At 36.0% G+C, this 23,671-nt stretch overlaps 3 protein-coding genes across 15 annotated transcripts; 2 read left to right on the forward strand and 1 right to left on the reverse strand.

Annotated features, from left to right (window-relative positions):
• Positions 1–2,245: 2,245 nt before the first annotated feature.
• Positions 2,246–4,038, forward strand: LOC105133941 (uncharacterized protein At2g37660, chloroplastic-like). Of its 6 annotated transcripts, none has more exons than XM_011038103.1 (6): positions 2,246–2,268; positions 2,769–2,950; positions 3,086–3,148; positions 3,229–3,402; positions 3,534–3,629; positions 3,789–4,038. In XM_011038103.1, exons 4-6 carry the CDS (start codon positions 3,268–3,270, stop codon positions 3,870–3,872), a joined length of 315 nt encoding a protein of 104 aa, XP_011036405.1. In that variant the 5' UTR covers positions 2,246–2,268; positions 2,769–2,950; positions 3,086–3,148; positions 3,229–3,267; the 3' UTR covers positions 3,873–4,038. The 6 variants fall into 6 exon arrangements, with proteins under 6 accessions (XP_011036405.1, XP_011036408.1, XP_011036404.1 ...); XM_011038106.1 differs by having other exon boundaries at positions 3,243–3,402; XM_011038102.1 differs by having other exon boundaries at positions 2,769–3,148.
• A 3,625-nt stretch (positions 4,039–7,663) lies between these two features.
• On the reverse strand, positions 7,664–9,564 carry LOC105133944 (protein ELF4-LIKE 4-like). 3 transcript variants are annotated; one of them, XM_011038115.1, is made up of 3 exons: positions 9,208–9,478; positions 8,588–8,726; positions 7,664–8,260 (listed from the first exon to the last, which is right to left on the reverse strand). In XM_011038115.1, exon 3 carries the CDS (start codon positions 8,220–8,222, stop codon positions 7,878–7,880), a length of 345 nt encoding a protein of 114 aa, XP_011036417.1. In that variant the 5' UTR covers positions 8,223–8,260; positions 8,588–8,726; positions 9,208–9,478; the 3' UTR covers positions 7,664–7,877. The 3 variants fall into 3 exon arrangements, with proteins under 3 accessions (XP_011036417.1, XP_011036415.1, XP_011036416.1); XM_011038113.1 differs by lacking the exon at positions 8,588–8,726; XM_011038114.1 differs by lacking the exons at positions 8,588–8,726; positions 9,208–9,478 and adding an exon at positions 9,485–9,564 and having other exon boundaries at positions 7,675–8,260.
• A 98-nt stretch (positions 9,565–9,662) lies between these two features.
• On the forward strand, positions 9,663–22,265 carry LOC105133943 (B-block binding subunit of TFIIIC). Of its 6 annotated transcripts, XR_843901.1 has the most exons (18): positions 9,663–10,163; positions 10,499–10,841; positions 10,930–11,001; positions 11,110–11,172; positions 11,270–11,479; positions 11,918–12,520; positions 12,642–13,373; positions 13,843–14,124; positions 14,393–14,548; positions 14,719–15,140; positions 15,542–16,025; positions 16,359–16,688; positions 17,561–18,320; positions 18,435–18,493; positions 18,990–19,460; positions 20,200–20,238; positions 21,676–21,944; positions 22,027–22,265. XR_843901.1 is itself a non-coding variant. In XM_011038108.1 (17 exons), exons 1-17 carry the CDS (start codon positions 9,811–9,813, stop codon positions 21,859–21,861), a joined length of 5,565 nt encoding a protein of 1,854 aa, XP_011036410.1. In that variant the 5' UTR covers positions 9,663–9,810; the 3' UTR covers positions 21,862–22,265. The 6 variants fall into 6 exon arrangements, 5 of the variants coding, with proteins under 5 accessions (XP_011036410.1, XP_011036411.1, XP_011036412.1 ...); XM_011038108.1 differs by having other exon boundaries at positions 21,676–22,265; XM_011038109.1 differs by having other exon boundaries at positions 15,542–15,944; positions 21,676–22,265.
• Positions 22,266–23,671: the final 1,406 nt, after the last annotated feature.

Genomic DNA, 23,671 nt, shown 5'->3' on the forward strand with positions numbered 1-23,671 from the left:
CAAGAACAAATAGAGTCTGAAACTCCTGAAGTTCGGCGGTCGACTCGTGAAAGAAGACCACCGGCTTGGCACTCAGAATATGTTACTAAAAGTAACATTGCATACTGTCTTCTAACAGAGGATGGAGAGCCATCAACTTTCTATGAGGCTATTAAAAGCACAGATGTGTCTATGTGGATGACAGCAATGCAAGAGGAGATTGAAGCTCTGCACAAGAATAATACTTGGGATCTTGTTCCGCTACCACAAGGAAGAAAGGCCATTGGCAATAAATGGGTTTATAAGATAAAACGTGATGGCAATGATCAAGTGGAGCGGTATCGTGCAAGATTGGTGGTGAAAGGATATGTTCAGAAAGAAGGAATAGACTTCAATGAGATATTTTCTCCGGTGGTACGACTTACGACAATCAGAGTAGTCTTGGCAATGTGTGCTATATTTGATCTTCACTTAGAGCAGTTAGACGTGAAAACTGCATTTCTTCATGGAGAACTTGAAGAAGAAATTTATATGCTCCAACCAGAGGGTTTTGCTGAAACAGGCAAGGAGAACTTGGTTTGCAAGTTGAACAAATCTCTATATGGTCTCAAACAGGCGCCGAGGTGTTGGTATAAGAGATTTGATTCCTTCATAATTAGCCTTGGGTACAACAGACTCAGTTCAGACCATTGTACGTATTACAAGAGGTTTGAAGAAGATTTCATCATTTTGTTGTTGTACGTGGATGACATGTTGGTGATAGGCCCCAACAAAGATCAAGTCCAAGAATTAAAGGCACAGTTGGCTAGGGAATTTGATATGAAGGACTTGGGACCAGCAAACAAGATTCTAGGGATGCAAATTTACCGAGACAGAAGTAAGAGGAAGATTTGGCTTTCTCAAAAGAATTATTTGAAGAAGATCTTGCGACGCTTCAACATGCAAGATTGTAAGCCAATTTCCACCCCACTTCCTATTAACTTCAAATTATCCTCAAGTATGTCTCCTAGCAATGAAGCAGAGAGGATGGAGATGTCTCGAGTACCGTATGCATCAGCAGTGGGAAGTTTAATGTTTGCCATGATATGTACAAGACCAGACATTGCACAAGCAGTGGGAGCAGTTGGTCGATACATGGCAAATCCTGGTAAAGAGCATTGGAATACTATTAAGAGGATCTTGAGATACATCAAGGGTACCTCAGATGTTGCATTATGTTATGGAGGATCAGAATTTACTATCAGAGGATATGTTGATTCAGATTTTGCTGGTGACCTTGAGAAAAGGAAGTCCACTACAGGCTATGTGTTCATAATTGCAGGAGGAGCTGTGAGCTGGGTTTCTAAACTTTAGACTGTTGTAGCGTTATCCACAACAGAAGCTGAGTACATGGCAGCTACACAAGCTTGTAAAGAAGCAATATGGATGAAGAAACTTATGGAGGAGCTCGGGCACAAACAAGAGAATATTCTTTTGTATTGTGATAGTCAAAGTGCCTTGCATATTGCAAGGAATCCAGCATTTCATTCAAGAACAAAACACATCGATGTTCAGTATCACTTTGTTCGTGAAGTGGTGGAAGATGGAAGTGTGGATTTTCAGAAGATTCACACAAAGGAAAACCCAGCAGATGCTTTGACGAAACCGGTCAACACTGATAAGTATATATGGTGCAGATCCTCTTACGGCCTAGCAGAAACATAAGCAGCATGAAGATGGCAAGTATAGAAATGATAGAAGAATCACAAAAGATCAAGTGTGAAGACTTGATTAACTCATCAAAGTCTTCAAGTGGAGAATGTAAAGCCATTTAATTAGGTGGCATAATTGATGGGATTTGAGTGGGAGATGAGTTGTAATTGGTGGAGTATGAGTGGAGGATGAGTTGTTAGGCATATATTCCTCCTAAATTTATGACCATTATACCCTCACTCTTGCCTATAAATAGGCAATGCATTCAAGCCTATATGCACACCAAAATAGAGAGAAGAAGAAGAGAGTGAAAATAGAGTAATCCCACAAAATTGTGAGGTATTTGTGATAGAGTAAGTGAGGTGTTTTCTCCTAATAATAGAGAGATTCTTAGTTGTTCTCCTATTATTAGAGAGAGATTGTAATTCCCACATTACTTAGTAAAATCTTTCTATACTTGTCTGTGGACGTAGCCCAATTAGGTGAACCACGTAAATTTTTGTGTGTTCCATTTCTCATTTTATCCGGTCTCTTATCTTTTATCTTGTTGGGTTTGCATGCCAGCATCCTAACAATCCACTCGCAGCGGATGAGCACATGATAGGTGCCTGTGTGATTACAATGAAAAACACACGGTAACTTTGATTTTTTTTTGGGTAAAAGACAGCCACAAGTTCAAGTTTTAATAAAATTCTTGTTGTCCTCCTGGTATTCATCTCCTTAAATAGAGTTTTTTTTAACATCAACTAAATAGCAAAACTAACTTCTAGACTTCAGCTAGTCAAGAACATGACTTAGCAACTATTTAGGTGGTAGTTAAGGAGTTTGTTATTTCTATAATTTCAGATTTGAGTCCTTGATTGCTTATATAATAGTCACTAGAAGTTTATATGGTCATTAACTTCAAAATTTATGAGATTTATACACATAAACTGACTCAAACATCTATATTAATTAAAAAAAAATTATAACTTAGCTATTATTAGAGGTGACTAACCATTTACGACCAAATAAATAATAAGACAAATTCAAAACAATAAATTAGAAAAAAACAGTGCAACTCAAGACCTGGAGGATCTTCTCGGTGTATCAAGCACGTGGAAATGAAACAGACAGATGGTGTTCAATCCTTGTATAGAACTGATATGTTTGTACGCAGGCACGCTCGTATCTTAGCGTTCTTGTTGTTTACTTTTAACCACTTGTCTTTTCAGTACAGGCAGCCAAGCCGATAAAATTCTTCAGAAAATTAAGTTAATAGTGAAATCATTACAAGCTGGTATATACTTCTGTGTAAAGTTATTAACATTTTATTAGGTAAATAAAGGCAATCACTTGTAAATGGCTCTCTATACTTCAAAGCATGCGTAGTAATGGGCTTCCCTGACTCCATGTAAATGGCTTTCCATACCAGGAAGGCTTCCTGTCTAATGGTGGGGACTTGCAAGGTGTAAAACATGTAATCCTCTTGTCCCAGGTATCTCTCTTTCTGTCTCTCTTTCTCCCCGGGGAGAACACCATAATTTCCAATAATGTTGAGGTTTAACAAGGGTACAGTTATCTGTATATAGAGGTAGCGGTGGCATACAAGCTCTCATGAATAACAATGCAAGAAAATTGGCTGAGCAAGATGAATCAACGCTCGTAGCCTCGGGAATTCCTTACACCATCATCAGAGTTGGCATGTTGCAAAATACACCTGGAGGCACACAAGGTTTCAGCTTTGAAAAGGTATGTTAGTTTCAATGAGGTAGCCTGATTTTTTTCTGATCGATGAAGCACTGGCATGAATTTAGCCCATCAAAACCCTTACCGGATTTGGGCAAGAATGCTTACAAGTTGTGTAAAATTGATGATGACAGGGTAGTGCAGAGAAGGGGAGTCTTAGCAAAGAGGATGCTGCCTTCATCTGTGTGGAAGCTCTTGACGTCGTCCCTCAAGTAGGGTTTACATTCGAGGTCGGTGAAATATGAAACTAGTATATCCATTCATGAATCTTCCGTACAAGTCAAGGCTTGTTTACTGCATCCTTATTTATTCATTCCGACCATGCCATTGTCGTCCGATCTTCTCTTATTTATTTTACCTACTGATTGTCTGCTTCATTCTATAAACAGGCGGTCAACGGAGAAGAGAAGGTTTCAGATTGGAAAGAGCGTTTAACCAGATTGATGGAGAAATCAGAGCAGAAGCATCCTTGATATGTCTCAATTCAAGGCATGTAAACGTGTTCCTATTTCTTCATCTGCTCCCTCAGCTTAGAAACCCTGTATTTTACAATGAACTGGCCATGGGTGACCTCTGTTGCCATGAACAATCTGAGCAGCTTAAAACTATCCATCAATCCTCGGTCCTTTTACACCATCATGTTCGTACTTTGCTCTCGAGTATGACTTTTTTTCCGTTTAATGAAGCTAAAAAATCGCACGTACTTGGTGTTGGGATCCTACTAGCCCTCACCCACAAAGTACATTTTCAAGTTGAGCACTAGATGTCAGTGGGTTTTGGCCGCCGTACTCAGAGCGCCTGTGTAATGATGACCATTGTTTTTTAAGTTTTTGTTTAGAAATATATTTTTTTAAATCAGTATAGGAAAACAATTTAAAAAAATAAAAAAGTAAAAAAAAATTAATTTTTTTTAAAGTGGGATTGAATTGCTGTCCCAGGCCAGGTCAGCTTTCAGATGTTGTCCCTAGAATACTACTGCTCCACCGTAGAGGCAGGAGGTACGGAAAGCACTCACCCTCTCCCACTTCTTTTAAACAGTGATCCAGCCCCGCACATCCTCATGCCGACACTGAAACATGGAAACTGTGTTCGACGGGGATATAATTTTTTTAATTAAAAATACATTGAGGTAATATTTTTTAATAAAAATATTTAAAAATAAATAAAATAAATATTTTTTAAATAAAAAATACTTTAAAATCTAAAAATATCGAAAAAACCATTAGAATGCAGATACAAGAATCTCTGTCTTTAGGGGCTGATTCCCTTCAGGCTTCAACCCTGCTTTCCGTGGAGAACATGTCAGTGTTTTTTTTTACTTTAAGTTTTTAAACCAAAATCTTCTCCTCCGTCCTTTTCCATGACACCTTGGAGATTCTCCAAGTTCTTACACTACTCCTCCGCTCGTTCATTCTAAGATTTAATAGAATATATATATAATTGTGGATCTATATATAAGTAAGTAATTACAACTACATACTAAAAGAATATCATTTTTACCGTACTGTATTATTGAACAGTGCCATATTTTGTTTTCATTTTTGCCATCAAATCTTTTATTTTTATAATTTACATATTATACTGAAAATGTTTTATTTGTTTGGATAGATTCTCTCAATTCTACCAAAATAAATTTAAGGTTATAGTTAAAAAATGATAAATTAAAAAATCAAAATAAAAAATATAAAAAATAAACAAAGCTATTTGTTCAAAAGATAAAGGAAACTTCAATTTTTCCACCAAGTTTCAATTTATGTATTATTTGATCCAAATTTACTTTTTTGATTTTAAAATTTATTTTTTCATGTTTCGATGCAAAAATGTTGAAGTAGGAGAGGCAAAGTCATTTGAAAAATAAAAAGGCAGAGGAAGGGGTTGTTTGGACACATTCTAATCATGAAAAAAAACTAATCTTAATGTCAATAAATTGTTTTTACAAAAAAAATTCTATGAAGATAATTTGAAATTTTGTATTTTATTGAAAAAATATATGGAAGGTTTTTTATTCAATTTAATTTGAAATTTTAGATCAATTAAAAGAGTTTTTTTTGGTACAAATAGGCTTAATAAGGTTCATATAATTTTTTTTTAAGTATTTACATATGAATAAAAATAAAAAATAATTTTTTTATATCCAAAACCACATTCTCCAACTTCTCACCCACCAAATACAAACAACACGTCATCCATCTTACAAAAAAAAATTAAACCATGCTATCCACTCTTTATATATATATATAAAAGATATAAAAGATAGAAAAATACATGCACTTTTTTTTTTTGGGCCAAGCATGCGGTTCATGCTCCACTGTTGAAGTGACAGAACTATTTTTATATTGGCCTTCAATTTTTTTTAAATTCATTTTTTATTATTTTTAGATAAAATTCATTATAAATAAAATAATTAAAATGATAATTATTATATACGAATCTAATATGCAATTTTTTTTAAAAAAATATGCTCATAAATATTCAATAAAAATAAAATATCTATTTTGTTGTTATAATTTTTCACCATAATTTTTTCTTAGATTAAGTATTTTTCCCGTTTTATCAAGTGCGAATAATCAAATCATGATATTTTAATTTTTATTCATCAAAATTTACTTTTTAGATTATGATAAGTTTTAATTTATAAAAAAATGATTTTTATAAAAATATTACTGTAAGAAAAACATACAGAATTTCAGTTAAATAACTACTTTTTTTTTTCCTCCACAATTCAAATAATTAAAATTTTATCAAATACTTATCCTAACTGGCTTTAGTTTTTATTTAAAAACATATTATTGTAAAAAAAATGAATAAAAAAAGGAAAAATACATATTTTTTCTTCATAATTTAAGTTAAGTTGCGGTCTTCTTTTGTAAATATTTATTTTAATCACATCATAACAGATAAAAATAGATTTTTAAAACTTTCTCGTGACAGAGAAAAACTATTCCTGAATGAAGCCGAGCCTAGTTGTGGTGTATAATTGAGCAAGCTGTATCAAATAATTGGGGAAATGACTAGATCCAAAGTGCCAAAATCAAGACCAAAAAACTACCCTTTTGCAGCCATCATAATTCATCCTCGTGTCCGTCCCAATCAAGAAAGCTAATAAATGATTCCACGAATCACATACAGAAACGCAAAGGTTGATGGGGTCCTCAAGAAAAGCAATTGTTATATCAAATTGATTGTCTGTTTCTGTCGCTGTTTATGGTACAGTCATTAAGAAGATAGGAAGAACTGTGTAGTGTAGTGTAATGACATCACCAGCATGCGATGTGAAAGTCTATTAACAAAATCAAAGCTTCAGAAGAGATTTTGATGAAAAGGGAATATATGTGTAAGGAAGAAGATAAGGACCTTTAGTAGTAAAAGATAAGCAAAGTTCTCCCAGCTCCACTGCTGAGAGAATCGCTGGGCCCTTCAGCACTTGCTTGATTGATTACCTTTCTTCCTCTTAAAGTACTCATGTCTTCTCTTAAGCAACCCAAGGTAGCATCTTTCTTTTGATCTTAATTGATCTTTACGAAAACTGAAACTATCAAGGGATTGCTGTTAATGGGGACAAGGTAGTGGTCAAAAGAATAGTCATTACTCACCCAAAACATCAGATTCTATGCTCGATGTGCCTGATGCAAAGCCAGATAGATATAAATAAATAAATAAAGTTGCTTTCTGCAATTGTCCCAAAGGAACTAAAATCCAAAAGGACAACAATGCTCAGGGTCACAATACAATTGCCTGCTTCCACTTCCCCCACAACGTCAAAAAGGCTGGGAATAGTTTTCAGGTAGGAGCTTCAGGAGATGGGGTTTGTGAAGATCTAAGCAGCCTACCCCTCCCACTATCCACCCCAACAGGGAGTTGTAGACATCATGAGGAATCCTTTGACAAACATAGGAAAGAATAAAGGGGGTTTGGTGAAAGTTCCCATCAAAAGCAGATCAGTGGATATGATCAGCAAATTGTGATGATCATCATCAGTAAACAGACAAATCAGGCTTGGGCAGCTCTAACAACCTAAAAGATGAGTGGCCCTTTATCTTTTTAATTAACAGTTAATGATCAGATTATGGTCAATTAAACAATATAGTATCAAAACCAAAGTACAAATGAGGAATCCCACCACAGCACATCAATAAAGAACGAATAGAATATTAAATTAAATAGAAAAGAAATGGAACACATCAATCATTGTTAATTTAGACTTTCTATCACAGGTTTTTTTTTTTCCCTTAATAATAAAAACCTACAGAATTAGAAAGGCCTCAGAAATACAAATGTAATCAAGATGCATATTTGAAATTAATTCAGCAAGATGATAACTTTATGTGAATTAGTTAAATTGTTATTACAATGGATACGCAAGAAAATAAACTGAAGCTCAAAGCCTCAAAATCAAGTTCTTTTCCTCTAACATCAAAATGTTCTTATTCTGCTATGAAAGCAAGTGGATAATCTCCATGACAGCTCAGTTGAATCGATTACCCGGATCTAATTCTCTTCGAATTGGCCTTTCCATTGGTCTTCAATATCCCACTTGATTCACCTTCTGATGAAGGTTCCATTGACCTGGTGAAATTGCTCGAAAGATCAGCATAAAGATCCACCACCCTTCTAATGTTATTGTTTAGCTCCTTGATCAAACCAACATTTCGAGTCAGGTTGTCTGGGATCTTCGACTCGTGGTTTTGGTTTATTTCATTGATTAGCAACCTGTTTTGATCCAGAATGTCCTGGACTTGCACAAAACTCTTCTGGAATGTTTGCAAAACCTTGCCATCAACTTGGTTTTCACTGCTTAAACCTGGAAATAAATCACCATCCATCTCTATCTCTCCTCAATCGATCAAGACCAGTTTTTTTCCTACATACAAAAAAAACTCAGATAAATACCGGATAAAGGGAAAAAAAATAGAATACAGAATCAAAAGGTTAGCTTTACCAAATCTGATACCCTCTACCTTGCAATTATTTTATCTTATCTCTTTGAACTTTTACAAAGAAAAATCACAGACTACACGCAATTTAAACCTATCAGGTAACAAAGCCTAATGCAATAATTGTGCTTGGTCGACTGAAGTGTGCACACATTGTTTTTTTTTGCCTTTTCCTTCATTTTCTCAACAACCAAGCACAGATGGACAAGACAAGGTATAAAGCAGAGATAAAAAAAGAGGAACAACAACCATACATGTATTACTACCACTCGCTTCATAACATTCAAAAGAGAGAAAAGAAAGCAAACTGCTCTTCTTTTTTCCACAAAAAGGAACCTTTTCTCTAAAAACTCAATCCCAAGTTGAAGACCTTGTGTGGAGAATAACTGTAAACTATGAAAAACCCCAACAAAATCAGTCAATGCCAGATAAATTCCCATAAGAAAAAAGAAACAGCACTCTCACAAAAAAAAAAAAAAAACAAACAAGAAAAACATGAAAATGGATTGAGAAAAACAACAATACCAGATCAAATTAAATGAGAGAGTAAGAAAGAAAGATCTATATTTCCTGAAGTGGAAAAACAAAAGCAAAAGCCTCTAGGATACAACCAAGCAAGATTATATTTACAATACTAAAAGTAAAAAAAAAAAAAAACCCAATGACTGATAAAAATAAAGAAAAAATCTTCACGTTTTACACTTCAGTTCATATCTCATATTTTATGAGATAGACTGAAAAAAGAAACCCGAAAGGCATAAAATTATCTTTCAGAAAATCTCTTAATCTTGAAACAGAAACACTGATAAGAAAGAAGAAGAAAAGAAGATAAAAAATCTCATATTGACCGTCATATATCGTTGACTCCACTTACCTTGAACAGAAGCAGGAACATTTTAGTGGGCTGGAGGTAGAGAGAGGAAAAATGAATTTTCTCACGAAAACACAGGATTTTGTGGAGAAAGATTGAACGAAAGGGGAATGGAACTTCTGTGGGATAGTGAAGAAAGGCACAGAAATTATGAAAAGCGAAAAAAAAACAGAAAGAAAGATTTGATTGACAGAGAAATAAGAAAGAAATATTCAGAGAGAAGCACAGATATAACGATTTTGTTTTGTTGTTAGATTCTTTCTCTCTTCCTTCCTCTTACCTCGTTTATTTCACCAACAGTACTATCGTTTTTTTATTTTATTTTATTCTAGGCTGTAGGTTTTTATAGCCTGCGACACAACCAAACTTTAGTTTATTGCAAGTTTTAAATCTTAGCCGTCTATTTAAACCGACGCCGTTAAGAGTATCCGAGTTAAAGCTCCGAAGAATGACGTCGCATTGGACCTCCACTTACTAGGTTTTTTTTTTTTTTTTTTAATTTTTTTCAGGCACCCTGCCAGTGGTAATTTTCCGAGAAAAAACACAAAAAAACCCTCAAGATTTTCTCAGAAACCAAACACACCTACTCAATCACCACATGCCTCCATGGACAATCTCATCTCTTCAGCTCTCGAAGAGATTTGTTACCATGGTCCCAGCGGTGTCTCCCTATCCTCCCTCTGGTCGACATTAACGCCACAACCTTCTCCTTCAGTCAAAGCCTCTCTATGGACAAACCTACTTTCAATACCTTCTCTTCAATTCACTGTTCCTGGATACGATCTTCCGTTTAGTGCTGACGACAGTAAAATCAAGCGTTGTGAGCACGCCGAGAAGCTCGGTTTGAAAATTGTAGCCAAAGAGCACCTTAGGGATTCCTTTGTTGGTCTTTACGACACTCCGTCTGCTGGAATTTCTTCTAATCAACGCAATGCTCTTAAACGACTTGCCGTTGCTAGGTTTGTTCATCTTCGTCTTCCTGATTTTACAAAATTTCCCTGCTGATAATATTTAGCTTGATAATCATGATCAACGAATCATCTGGATTCTTGGAGTTTTATCCTGCCATATTTTCTTGATATCTAGCATTACTCTATAGCAATAATACGAGACTGCTTTCCAACGTAGTTGCAAGGCTTCCAAACCTTAACTACTTAAGTACCAAAGGCTGCGACTCCATTATTTATTGAGAATTGAATCATATTTGGTTGCATTTACTTAACTACTTAATTAGTCGATTAATTAGGCTTGCGTGAGAGTTAGAGTGATGTTTAGTGGTTATTAACATGTGCAGAGGGAATGGGATTACACAAAACGCACTGGCAAAGGACTTGAAGGTAGAAAATAATAACTTTTTTTATGTGGTGAGGAGTCTAGAATGCAGAGGGTTGATTGTGAGACAACCTGCGGTTGTGAAGATGAAAGATGTGAGTGTCACTACCAATATGTTGTATTTATATCGTCATGCGAAGCATTTAGGTGTTCAACAGAGGTTTGAGATTAATGAGGAATGCATGGAGGAAACTGATATACGGGGGGATGGTTTTGATGGAGAGTCTTCTTCTAAAGTGCTTGTGAGGGATTATTTACCGGCAATAAAAGCCATCTGTGACAAACTTGAAAAAGCCAATGACAAGGTAAACTCTTTTTTTGTTTTGCTTTTTAAAGTGTTTTTGATCTTGCCAGTTATGATTATGAAGTATGATGATTTTTGTGTTATTGAAGGTCCTTGTCATTTCAGATATCAAACAGGATCTTGGTTACAGTGGAACTAAAGGACACAAAGCTTGGAGAAATGTAAGTTTTACAAGTTACTTGTCTGTACTGCATATTTGAACTTGGTTCTGTTTCCTGGTTATTTCTGATTGTTTTTGTTGTAATATACTTTCCTCGATGTTCTCTTAGATATTGCGTAGGTTGAAAGATGCCTGTGTTGTTGAGGAGTTTGAAGCTAAAGTTGACGGGAAGGTTTGCTTAAAAAACCCCTCTTTGACTGTTCTATACGGTTATGTACAAAAAGTCCTTGAGTTTCATTCATCACTTCTCTAGTTTCTGTTTTTGGCAGGTTGAGTGTTGCCTACGATTGTTACAGGAGTTTTCCCCTAATAATTTTGAGCCCAAAACTCGTGGGTGTGGTGAAGATTGTGACAACAAAGTGCTGGTGAAATTCGGAAAGATGATTCAACAAACTGATCAACTTGTAGAACTTTCCCTTGACCAGCAAATTTATGATTTGATTGATGCTGCAGGATCCAAGGGGGCTACTTTTAGAGAGGTGGGCATTGGTTCTTGTACTTGTCTCATTGATTCTGTTGCAACTCTGTAGGTTAAAAATGCACTTTTCTTCTTCAATATTTGATTTATGGTTTTTTATTGACCAATCAATAAAAGAAAAAAGAGAAGCGTTTTCTTCTATATCCATGACCCTTCCTCTCCCTACTGCCTCCCCAAAACTATATTGTTGACCTTTCACTCCAATTATGTGCAACACTTTATATGCATTTATTAGCCAAGAAATGACAAAATTTTCCTATGATGGCAAATTGCTTTACTTTCACCATTATCTTTAGCACTTGATATTTTATTGTCTTTTTTAGTGTAATGCTGCTATAATTTGATGGAATCTTTGCAAATATCTTGTGCTTCCTCTTTTCTCACTGATTTTTTTTCTGACTTCAATTATTTTTTTCCAAATCAATATATCTATGAGCAGGTGGGTAGGAGGCTGGGACTTGATAAGAAAAGAAACTATCCTCGGTTTGAAAATATGTTGTCCATGTTTGGGATGCACAGGCAGGCAGAAATCAACAAAAGAACTCCAGAATATCGAGTTTGGACTGCTGGAAATTCAAGTTCTGACACACCAATTGCAGTTCTTTGTAAATCCAAAGCTGTCCTTGTTGACAATAATATTTCTGATTTGAATACTAGCAATGTTGATGTACCTGTCAGATCTGATGTAGATTTATTACAGCATGGTAATTCAACCTTGGGAATTTATTCTGCTTCGTCTGGAAAACTGAATGAGGAAATTGATACTGACGTATATAATGGCTCACCTGAGGATGGCAAAACTAACCATATGCAGCTCTGTCCTGGAAATGTGCCAGACTCACTCAACAGGCCAAGTAGTACAGCTTCCAAAGCTGAAATTTATATAGAGAGCATGCAAATGGAACCAGATGGTGCTTCATCAGTTATAACAGCACCAACTTTGTTGACGCCACATCATTCTGGATCCTCTCAGACAAATCCGCACATGCCTTTAACGGCTGATAGCGCCTTCAGGGAGAAGAAAATTCTTGAATGGTTGCAGGTATTCCATCATTCACTTCATGAGGCTTATGCCAAGAGATTAACTAATTCTTGTATCTTCTTTGATGTTTCTTGTAATTGTCGTTCTAGCAACTCATTTTCAATATGCTTGTTTTGTGTAGGACAAGATATTCATTTTGAAACCTGAGATACACAAGTGGCTTAAGAGTCTTGAGGACAAGGGTACAACAATTGACAGGAAGACTGTTGATCGAATTCTATATAAGCTTGAGCGGCAAGGACACTGCAAATTGCAGCACATTAATGTCCCTGCTGTCACAAATTGTGCCCGAGATCGTACCATCCTAGTTGTTCTTCACCCATCTGTTCAAGGTTTTCCTCCTGAACTAATGGGTGAAATTCATGATAGAGTGAGGGTTTTTGAAAAGCAAAGTCGTGGAGAGGGGTCATCCAGGTTGAAGATTAAGGAATCAGTTCCAGTGTTAAATAGTGTAACAAGAACTCAGATGCATGTAGGTTCAGAAGAAAAGACTGCTAAATGGGAAGCCATGCGAGCCAATGGGTTTGTGTTAGCAAAAATGGGCCGTGCTCGGCTGCTTCATATTTTTTTGTGGAATCATCTAAGTAGTTTGCCTGAATGGAACGGTGATTTATCATCTGGGGCATATTCATATGCTTACAAGTTGTTTGAATTAGAGTCTGTTATTGATGCCATTCCAATTGAGCTGTTCTTACAAGTGGCAGGATCTGCTCAAAAGTATGATGATATGATTGAAAAGTGCAAGAGGGGTTTGCGTCTCTCTGATCTTCCTATTGAAGAATACAGAAACTTGTTGGATAGTAGGGCCACAAACAGATTATCATTGATCATTGACATTTTACGTCGATTGAAGGTATTGTTTCTTGGTTAAAGATGACTTTGCTCACATTCTTAACTTGTTTCATGATGTTTGTGGTACTTTATTGATTTGGCTTGTTTATCATTCTTTCTGTTATCATGTTGTGCTTTGAAAGTTTTTGATTCAATAAAATCTGTACCTTTACCCATGTCTAGCTTCAAGTAGCAATATTTAAGATCATTTCAAATTCATACAATCATTTACCTATCTACATGTGAAAGGGTTCTTTAGTTTGATAAAAGCAAGGAATAGTGTATGTGGTTATCACAATGCTAAGGCAGTTGGGGTTTGGTTTCTTTCCATCATATGCAACAGTCTTCCCCTTTGAACAAGAAAATTGTATTTATTCACAGTTGTTTTTTCATCAATGTGCATCAGTCATCTTACTCACCTTACAATTGTATCTGATGAACATCTTTCATCTTCAATTGTATCATACCTCTCATCTGGTTCTGTGATGTAGCTGATTCGTTTAGTACGTGATGGGCATTCAGAGGATGGTGTAAAGGCTCCACATGCCAGATCCAGACATGCAATGGAGCTTAAACCTTATGTTGAAGAACCACTATCAATAGTAGCAGTATCTAATTTAAGATGTCTTGACCTTCGTCCAAGAATAAGACATGATTTTTTTCTGTTAAACAGAGAAGCTGTTGATGAGTACTGGAAAACTCTGGAGTACTGCTATGCTGCTGCTCATCAAATAGCTGCTAAACATGCATTTCCTGGTTCTGTTGTACCTGAGGTAGGTGCATGGTGTTTTGTTTGCCAAGTTTTTCTCGCGTAGGCATAATCAAAAGTTTCATCATGTGGAAATTATATTGAATATTGTGTTGTATCACTTATAAGCAAGAAGTTATACTTATTGGTGAGCATTGTATTCCTTTGAGTCAGTATTGATGCATTGGTTGAATCCTATGGTGAACATTGTACGCGGACACTTTCAATCATGTACTTCATGAAACACAAAAACACTTACATGTTTGTGTCTCATTTGAAATGGACTGTTTCAGGTTTTCCATCACCGATCATGGGCATCGGTTCGAATTATGTCTTCTGATCAGCGTGCTGAGCTCCTAAAACGGATAGTGACGGATGATCAGAGCAAAACTCTGTCGTATAAAGATTGTGAGAAGATTGCAAAGGATCTTAACTTGACTTTACAGCAGGTTTGATTCTTTACACTCGGTTTTTTGTCTTCTGTTGTTGGTAGTTTGTGTTGCAATTTGCTTGACCTGGTCTGAATTCTTTCTCTGCTCTGTCTTACTAGAAGGATGATAACTATTTTGTTTGGAAAATGCTCTCTGATTTTTTTTTCTCATCTGAATATTTCATGCAGGTACTTCGTGTCTATTATGATAAGCACCATCGTCGTCTTAATAGATTTCAAGGTGTTAAAAATGCAAGTGAGGAGTGTCAGATGCCACAAAAGATACAACCTTCATCCTCTAAGAAAAGAAAGAAACCCCTGGGATCTAGCTCAACAAAGCGTGGCAGAGGTGATAACATAAATGCACAGTTGGACAGGCAGAGGCTTAGCAAATTACCTGATGCTGTTGACCAATTCACCGTAGAAAAATATCTTTCTTCTTCTGAACATGAGCATTTTCCAGAACTCCAGGATGATGATCACCTCGATATTCTGGAAGGACCAGGACTATCTGAAGATGAGGAATGTCATTCTGTAATCAACCATTGTGCGTTTTCAAAGATGAAGCCAACACGCCGATCCAGGTTTCCATGGACAGATGAAGCTGATAGGTAAGTGAGAAACTACTCTCTCTTTATGGCTCAAGGAACACCTGTCTGAAGCATGTAATGGATTAATGAAGCATGGTATCTTATGATTGTCTGCTGTTAGTTCCATGTAGGATGCCTTAAAGCAAGGAAGTTTACTTTGTTGCTTGTCTATTTGATTCATTTGGGAAATATAAATACATGAAGTGAATGACTTTTTTGATTAAACCACCTGCTTGGTATTTTCTGGATATTTTCTTCAAGTTCAACCACAATATTCTCCATTTGTCAACCTCTTATTTGTCTACCTGGTCAATCTGAGTTGAGTTTAGATTGGTTTTTTTCGTTCCTGATGACTTGTTTTCTATTTTGGTATGAGTGTGCTCTTTAATTTTCTGTATTTTTATGTTTTTTCCTTCTTACAGGCAATTGGTGATCCAATATGCAAGACATCGTGCAGTTCTTGGGCCAAAGTTTCACCGTGTCGATTGGAATGCACTTCCTGACTTACCAGCAGAACCTGGAATTTGCTCGAGAAGGATGTCATCCCTGTTTAGGCAAAACACAAACTTTAGACCAGCTGTAATGAAGCTCTGCACCATGCTTGGTGAGCGCTATGCAAAGCACCTGGAGAGAACCCAGAACAGGTTTCTTAACAAAAATGACTGCAGAGGTCTCTTGCGATGCTCTGCCAGTGAAGGCTTTCATGGGAAGTTCTCCAACACTGTTGAATGTGATGAAGAAGCAGGTTGTGAGGAAGCGTGTTGGGATGATTTCAAGGAAAAAAGTATTAGAAAAGCGTTAGAGGATGTTTTCCACTACAAGCAAGTGAGTAAATTGGATATCTCTAAGAGAGTTGGATCTGGCTCTGGAGAATGGTGTGATTTAAACACAAATGTTGAAAGACATGTACATATCTGACACCTCTACAATCACATTTTCTTTCTTTTCATCTTTCCAGCATCTATAGTAATGCAATTGAAATATCATTTTAGTTAGATATAACTAGATAATTAAGGTTGGCCTTCCTCTGTATTTGGTTTTGGTGAATAGCAGGGCTGAGTAGAGTATTCTTATTTATCTGTTGTTCTCATTGACCATGTGCATGGCTTTCCATATGAACACATTTCATTTATTGCAACCAACAACAGTTCCATACTAGCTACTCTTTTTTTGAGAATGGTTGCTACTCTTGAGTGCTTTCTCAAAGTGTATGGCTCAAATACATTTTCTTTCCTGCAGAATCGAATGGAATCTGAAACGGTTCTGTCAAATACTCCCAAGAAGGACATGCAGAAACTTGGCATTGGAAAACGTAACGATTCTGCTCGAAGATCAAGACAATATCATCTTCATCAGAAGTTTACTAAGCATTTAGATGAAGAGACTAGTGTTTGTAGACAAGTGCACAAGTCATTGGCTATTTCTAATGCTGTAGAACTATTAAAGCTTGTCTTCTTGAGCAGCTCAACAGCACCAGAGCTGCAAAATCTTTTGGCAGAAACTTTACGGCGTTATTCTGAACATGATCTGTTTGCAGCTTTTAGCTACCTCAGAGTGAAAAAAATCTTGGTAAAGCATAATTTTCTATTCTCAAGTTTATTGCAGTTGTTATGGCTGGCTATGCATGTGAATTGTGGCCAAAACATGTTGCATGCTTCCTTCACCGTATCATGAGATGAGGACGCATATAACTATTTTCTGCTTAGACTCATTTGGTTTTCTAGTCTTGTAGAAAGTACTAAAATATTATCACCCTCTTTAAAGTTCCTTGCTTTTGCTTACAGGTGAAGTATTGGTCTTTTGTTCATGTTTCTAACATCTTAGACTAATTGATACCACTGCTCTATCTCATATATGCATTTATCTTTTTTCTCACCCTATCATTCTTATACAAGTACCTACTAATTTCGGAGTCCCTGTTGCTAAATATTCTGTAGCATGTTAGAAAGTCCACACTTTGCTATTTGCTCTTTAAAGTGGCTGTCTTCCAGAAAATCAATTCTTAATGTACTTTTTGCTGATGCCTGAGAGAGTTTGTGCAACTGTGAACTCTGATATAACATCGCAAGCATATGAAAGGTTATTTGAGTATAACTCTATGGCTTCTTGTGTTCGAAATAGACATGTACCTTGTTAATATTTTTACTTGGTTGAAAGCTGGTCATTTGTGTAAATTTGATAGTATCTTGTCTTTCAATTCCCCTGGTCTCTTGAAGCTCATGTTTCTTGCAGATTTAATTCATTACAAATAACCTTTTTTGACTATCTCTATTTCCATTCTACCTTTTCTCTCTTATAATTTTTATTGCAGATTAATTCATTATAAATAACCTTTTTTGACTGTCTCTATTTCTATTCTAACTTTTCTCTCTTATAATTTTTATTCATTTAAGTTAACATTTTCACCCCTTTCATTCCTTCACTTCTTCACCATTTGACAGATTGGGGGCAGTGGTGGTCAACCTTATGTGCTGTCACAACAGTTCCTGACCAGTGTTTCTAAGTCTCCATTTCCATCTAATGCTGGAAAGAGGGCTGCTAAACTTTCCAGCTGGCTTCATGAAAGGGAAAAGGACCTTGTGGAAGGAGGGGTTGATCTTACTGCGGATTTGCAGTGTGGTGACATTTTTCAGTTGTTTGCTCAAGTTTCTTTGGGCGAGCTGTCCATTTCTCCATGCATGCCAGTTGAAGGAGTGGGAGAGGCCGAAGACCTAAGAAGCTTGAAACACAAAAATAAGGAAGATGAATTTTGTGATTGTGATAGGGGCAAAAAATTGAAATCACTGGCAGATAGTGAACTCTTTTCTCGCAGAGAAAAGGGCTTTCCTGGTATTGTGGTGTCTCTGCATCGTGCAGCAATGCAAACCATTAATTCTCTAGACTTGCTCAAAGATGGGGAGACTTGTAGAGGTGAACTTCGTTGGAATGATATGCTCAATTCTGGTTTGGGTCAGGAAATCAGCTGGAGTACATCTTGTCACAACAATGGGCAGGAAATTCTGAATTTTGGCAGCACTATCCCTACAGCAGCATGGCCCAGCATGGCACCTTGGGAGGCTATGACATGCTATTTGGAATATCTGGTGCCAAAACCTTATGATCGAAATCAAATGAATCCTGATGTCTTTAGGACCGTTTATGCCGCTATTCAGAAGGCTGGTGACCAGGGTTTGAGCATGGAAGAAATTTCCCATGTTACAGGTATGCCAGCTGCTTCAGGCCTTCTCTTTTCTCCCTATCTTGTGGCTTTTTACTTCTACTCTGCAACACACAACAATTTTCCATAATCTCTGCTGAATATTTCAAGTCTTTCAGGAGAAAAAATGCATATACAGATAATTGATGTGCTCCAGACATTTGGACGAGTTTTGAAGGTCAGTTTTACTTTTGAACATGGAGAAATTCTTTTATTCTAATTAAAGAAATTATGGTGTACCTGCAACAGTGCACTTAGCTGGGGGTGTTGCAATTTTCAATACATCTTCTTGGGTACCTTCCACTTTCCTCATGTCTGCCTTCTATTTTCTTATTTTATTGATGAATATAATTAATTTAATAGAATTTCTCAAACAAGAATAGCCAGTGTTCAGATGGCAAATGTGAGAGTAATTTATGTTGGTTTGGGTGGCTGCGGGGTGATTTTTGCTCTGAGTTTATGCCAAATCCAGTGTCATCACCAAGTAGTTTTCCCATATTCCTTGTCAAAGACTGGAGAAACAGGTTGAGGTTGCTGACAGCTTGCACACAAACACATTTATATCCTGGACTTGATGTCATAAACTCCCTTAAATTTCATTTATCAACTCAGGCCAGGTTTGGTGGCATAAACTTTAACTCAAGAAAAATTATAATGTGCTGCATTTTGTGCAGGTCAATGCTTATGAATCTGTTTGTGTGGTTGATGCATTATATTGTTCCAAGTACTTCCTGACCTCAGTGGCTGGTTCTTGTCAAGATCTTACTACACATTCAGTGACAAAGTCCTTGGAGAGCGTTGATGATGGCCATCTAACTTTGCAGCCTGAAAATTATGTAGTTGGTACTAGTTCACAAAGGGAAGTGGTCATGGATAATCATGATGTGCACAAAGTTACCATTCTTAATCTTCCTGGAGAGTTTGCATCTTTGAATGAAACCCAAAATAGCATTGCACATGAAAGTCATTTACAAGAAAATGTAACTTCACCAGTACAGGTTATTGATGGTGAAACCTCATCTGGTGAGATATGCATGCCAATATTGCCATGGATAAATGGAGATGGGACCATCAATAAGGTGGTCTACAATGGACTTGTACGTCGTGTTCTTGGTACTGTGATGCAAAATCCTGGTATAACAGAGGTATGCTGCCTTTTCAAATGAACAACATTTCATTCATTATCAGATGTTCTCTTTCCAGCATAGAATGTTATTCTCAAAAATAAATATAAACAATAAGCAGCAAATGTTACTGATGCTTTGGTAATATCATAATACCATCAAAATTTTAAGGTACAAGTATGATCCAATACCTCTTGTGATGTAAGTTTAGCCGTGTGCTCTAACTGTTAGCAAAAATACCTAGAAAATTTAATATATATGGAGTTCGCTTCTCGAAGTAACTTTTGATTTTGGCAACTTGCATGTATTTGTACTTTATGCAAATTTGTTTAATTTCAATATAACTCATAAAATGTTGGATATCTGTTTTATGTTTTACATTTCAGTTCAAACTCAAGTATTGGTTTTAAATTGTTGGACAACCAAGTTTCATTTTTATGAGATGTTAGTGAAATTTTTGAGACTATTATTTGTTTGTGGTCTGTTTGCTGCAAGCTTGAACAAGTTGCTCCTTTCAGAGATTGTTCATCAAGGTTTTTATTTTCTAACATGTGCCTTAGGGACACATGTTAAACCCAACAAATGGTGGCTCTTTACTTCAATAATCAAGAAACATTTGAATCAATAATGCATTATTGCTGAATTGGAATTTAAACCTTTCATTTACTTTCATTAACATGTGCCCTTGAAGCACACGTTAGAATTTGAAAGACTCATTTCTCTTCACTTTTTCTCACTTTTGTCGTAATTATTTTGGCAGGAGAATATTATACTCGAAGTTGATGTATTAAATCCCCAGGTATGCTATTGTATCTGTTATCGCTTAAGTTTTTTTTTATGTTCTCTGATTTCTAAAATGTCCCATGTCAGGTTTAAGAATCGTCCCACCACCTGTAATTGATGAAATGGACTCTTTGATTTAAAAAATACTCTCTACAGATTTATCTTCTGCTAGGATCAGTATTTATGCACTCACAGCTTTGCTGCAGACCCCCCCACCCCAATTCCTCTATGTAAGGTTATCAAATTTGCTTTTGTAACTAGGCTCATTGGAAGGTCTTGAAAATTATACGATTTTACAAACTCTAAACAGTAAGTAGTAATAATAATAATAATAATAATAATAATAATAATAATATATTCATGTAATTATGCTAGGAATTAATCATTTTTCTAGCAACTATTGTAACCAATTAATTTTATTGTTAACCGAAGATATATAATTTAATCATGCTTGTGTTTATGAACCGATATTGTGCCCATGCAAAAGAAAGCTTGGCTACACTTAATAAAAATAATAAAAAATTGTTCCATGCAGATGAACATTCTTGGGTATATCAAGTAAATCTACAGTATAAGGTTTAATCAAAGTAGAAATAGATTAGGACTTTCACAACACCAAGGTTATATCAAATCATGCAACTCATGCCTCTGAACCATGTTTGGATTATAGGAAAAGGATAGAAAGAGGAAGCAGGTTTTGTTTTGGGGACTGGCAGCATAGAAGTCTTAAATAGTCCAAATATCCTATTAATTACTGATTCAATAACCTATTTTACCAAGATCTCAACCATGATTTTTAGCGTGTTTTGAATTGTTAATACTATTTTGAGTTGTAAAATCTTATGATTTTATGATTCGATGAACTTTTTTTAACAACCATGCTTCTAAGAGCATGAAAGTGTGTCTCAATACCATCTAATATTTCTCAGGAACGTGTTTTCCCTATTTAGCATCACTATGTCAAGATGACCTACTTTTAGCTTCCATAATCTTTTTTGGGGGGGAGAACGGACTACGCATATATTAGCATGTTCAGGCCTTGTGTTGTTCTAGCCTTAGCCTAATGAAATTGCTAGCAAAGAAAGAATGAAATAAATTTTGTACTAATGTCCTCCGTAACTTTTCCATGTGTAAATCATAGCTGAAGCGAACATTTAATTGTTGTTCTGTAATATATATGTTTGCTCATATTTGATGGGGTCAGTCGTGTAATGATTGTTGAAGTTGGATTTGTGAAAGGTAAATGGCCTTGTATTCCCCCCTTCATATGTTGCCGTTATTAGTGGGTTGAACCTGACAGATAATTCTGAAATGTAACTTGTCATCATGAACGCATCGTTTTTATTATTTTGACCCAATTCCATTATGAACATGAATATGTACAACTATTTAGTAAAATATTTCATGCGGTATACGCATCATTGATGTTGTGTATTTCTGATTGTTTTTGTAGAGTTGTAGAAATCTACTGGAGTTAATGATTTTGGATAAACACCTCATTGTGAGGAAGATGCACCAGTCTACATCAAGTGCCCCCCCTGCCTTACTGAGAACTCTCCTTGGGAAGAGATTCAGAGAACCAAAGTTGGTATACCGTGAGCATTTCTTTGCCAATTCTATGAGTGCAGCCCTGCTGTAGAGCAGCTTCATGTATTGTTTTTCAGTATTTTAGGGAGCAGCCTCCAGTTTTCTTTCGAGAGGCACCAAACTAGATGTGTGTAGGTAATGGTATATAAAGTTTCACTGCATAGGATCTGTAATTTAAGGATTATATCTTGTGGTGAAATTGCAAATATCTGTACAGTATGCTGTTTTTAGGTGTTTTATACGGCTCTGGATTCCAGCAATCATTCCTTTATGGGGAAACGACATGAAGTAAAGAACCAAAGATTATTAGCCAAGGTCTTCGCCTTCGCATGGCTGAATGCCTGATTGCTTGCCGTGGGGTGCACAGTTATCGAGCGTGGTCCATCCAGCTTCCTTTCGTTACTGACAACCACCCAAATCTCTTGCAGATTTCTATGTGCGGCAATCACAACGCAGTAAGTTAGTAAAGTGAATAGTTTGTCTTTGCTGCTTTAGATTGTAGAGATTTGCAGTCGTGGCTGGGAAGCTTAAGCTGACACGATGAAACCTATGCTCAAAGTGGTTAACCTGCATGAACTCTACTTGTAATGATTGCAATTATTGTTTTCCTGAACTGCAGTTTCAGGAATTGAATTTTAATGGGACATCAAACCCGAGACATGGTTTATATATCTATAAAGGATATTTCAATCCTTATATTATTAAATTTTATTTAGATTTGTTTGTTGAGATTAATTTAATTATTACTGGCTATTTTATTTAGTAGATTATAAATTTAATCATTTGTTTTAGTTAAAGGTTTTAATATTTACATGTTAATTTATTTTCCTCTCATCTTCAGCTATTTTCTCTCTTCTTCCGCCCCTTTCTTCTGATAAGCCTTTTAATTCTCTTAATTTTTATTTTTATTTTTATCTTGGATTAGCTTTGGTAGTAGAGCATAGTTTTTTAATTGTTTTTACAGTTAAATAATCAATTGGACTTGTTTGTATTCTCAAAAATTCAAAACATATCTAAAACCCTAGATTTGTGAGAGTTCTCATCCAATGTGTCTTCTGCCTTTCTTCTTTTAGGGGAAAAAAAAAAAAACCAAAACCCAGCTTCAGAACCAAAATTTTTAGAAAGATCAAAACTTTTGAAGGCCTCCGAAAGGAACCACCGGATGGTTCTGTCTCATAGCATAGGCTTGTTGCTCGGCTTGCTCGCGTTCTCTCTCCCTTGACCTCCTCGAAGATTCTGCCAAATCTGTATGCGTCCCATTTCCTACCAATTCATTTGCCAGCATGCGAGCTATAGTCAAATATTTTGAGTGAGAGACGTGAGAAATATTTTTGGGAATTGAACAGGCAAAGGGTTTTTCCGAGTTATAATTTCATTTCTAATTGTCTTTCATGTTGATAAATAAAAGTGAAAAAAAAGAAGTGAAAAAAAGCCTATTTAACACTTTTTATTTAACATGATTCGTATTTTATGCCAGACTCAGTTTTGTGAAAAACAATTAATATTGCACTCTGTGCCAGACTCAATAACACTTTTTTTCTTGTAAAAAAACTTTTCTTGCCCAAGCTTGCTTTATTCCCTTCCCCTATGTTAAACTGATTTGGATGAGATTGATGAAGATTGACACTAGAGATAGTGTCCATCTTGTTCCCCTCTATCCCTTCTCCTTTAACACAAAACTTTCTTAACCCGAGCTTGTCTCCTCTGTTCCCTTGATCTGGATGAAGATTAATGAAAATTGACGTCAGAGACAATGTTCATCCTTGTTATTTGGTAATTTTCAACCACACTTTTTATTTAACATGGTTCGTATTTTGTACTAGACTCAGTTTTGTGAAAAACAATTAACACTGCACTCTGTG

This window comes from Populus euphratica, unplaced genomic scaffold (assembly GCF_000495115.2).
Source record: "Populus euphratica unplaced genomic scaffold, PopEup_1.0 scaffold38.1, whole genome shotgun sequence".
In the NCBI taxonomy this organism is placed as follows: domain Eukaryota; kingdom Viridiplantae; phylum Streptophyta; class Magnoliopsida; order Malpighiales; family Salicaceae; genus Populus; species Populus euphratica.

Bases quoted from the DNA above. Each gene is read 5' to 3' on its own strand.
- LOC105133943 (XM_011038108.1), top strand. From the start codon at position 9,811: ATGGACAATCTCATCTCTTCAGCTCTCGAAGAGATTTGTTACCATGGT. The intron at 10,164-10,498 runs GTTTGTTCATCT...TAACATGTGCAG, and splicing joins AAACGACTTGCCGTTGCTAG to AGGGAATGGGATTACACAAA. The intron at 19,461-20,199 runs GTATGCTGCCTT...TTATTTTGGCAG, and splicing joins AAAATCCTGGTATAACAGAG to GAGAATATTATACTCGAAGT.
- LOC105133944 (XM_011038113.1), bottom strand. From the start codon at position 8,222: ATGGATGGTGATTTATTTCCAGGTTTAAGCAGTGAAAACCAAGTTGAT.
- LOC105133941 (XM_011038102.1), top strand. From the start codon at position 3,268: ATGAATAACAATGCAAGAAAATTGGCTGAGCAAGATGAATCAACGCTC. The intron at 3,403-3,533 runs GTATGTTAGTTT...TGATGATGACAG, and splicing joins AAGGTTTCAGCTTTGAAAAG to GGTAGTGCAGAGAAGGGGAG. The intron at 3,630-3,788 runs GTCGGTGAAATA...TTCTATAAACAG, and splicing joins AAGTAGGGTTTACATTCGAG to GCGGTCAACGGAGAAGAGAA.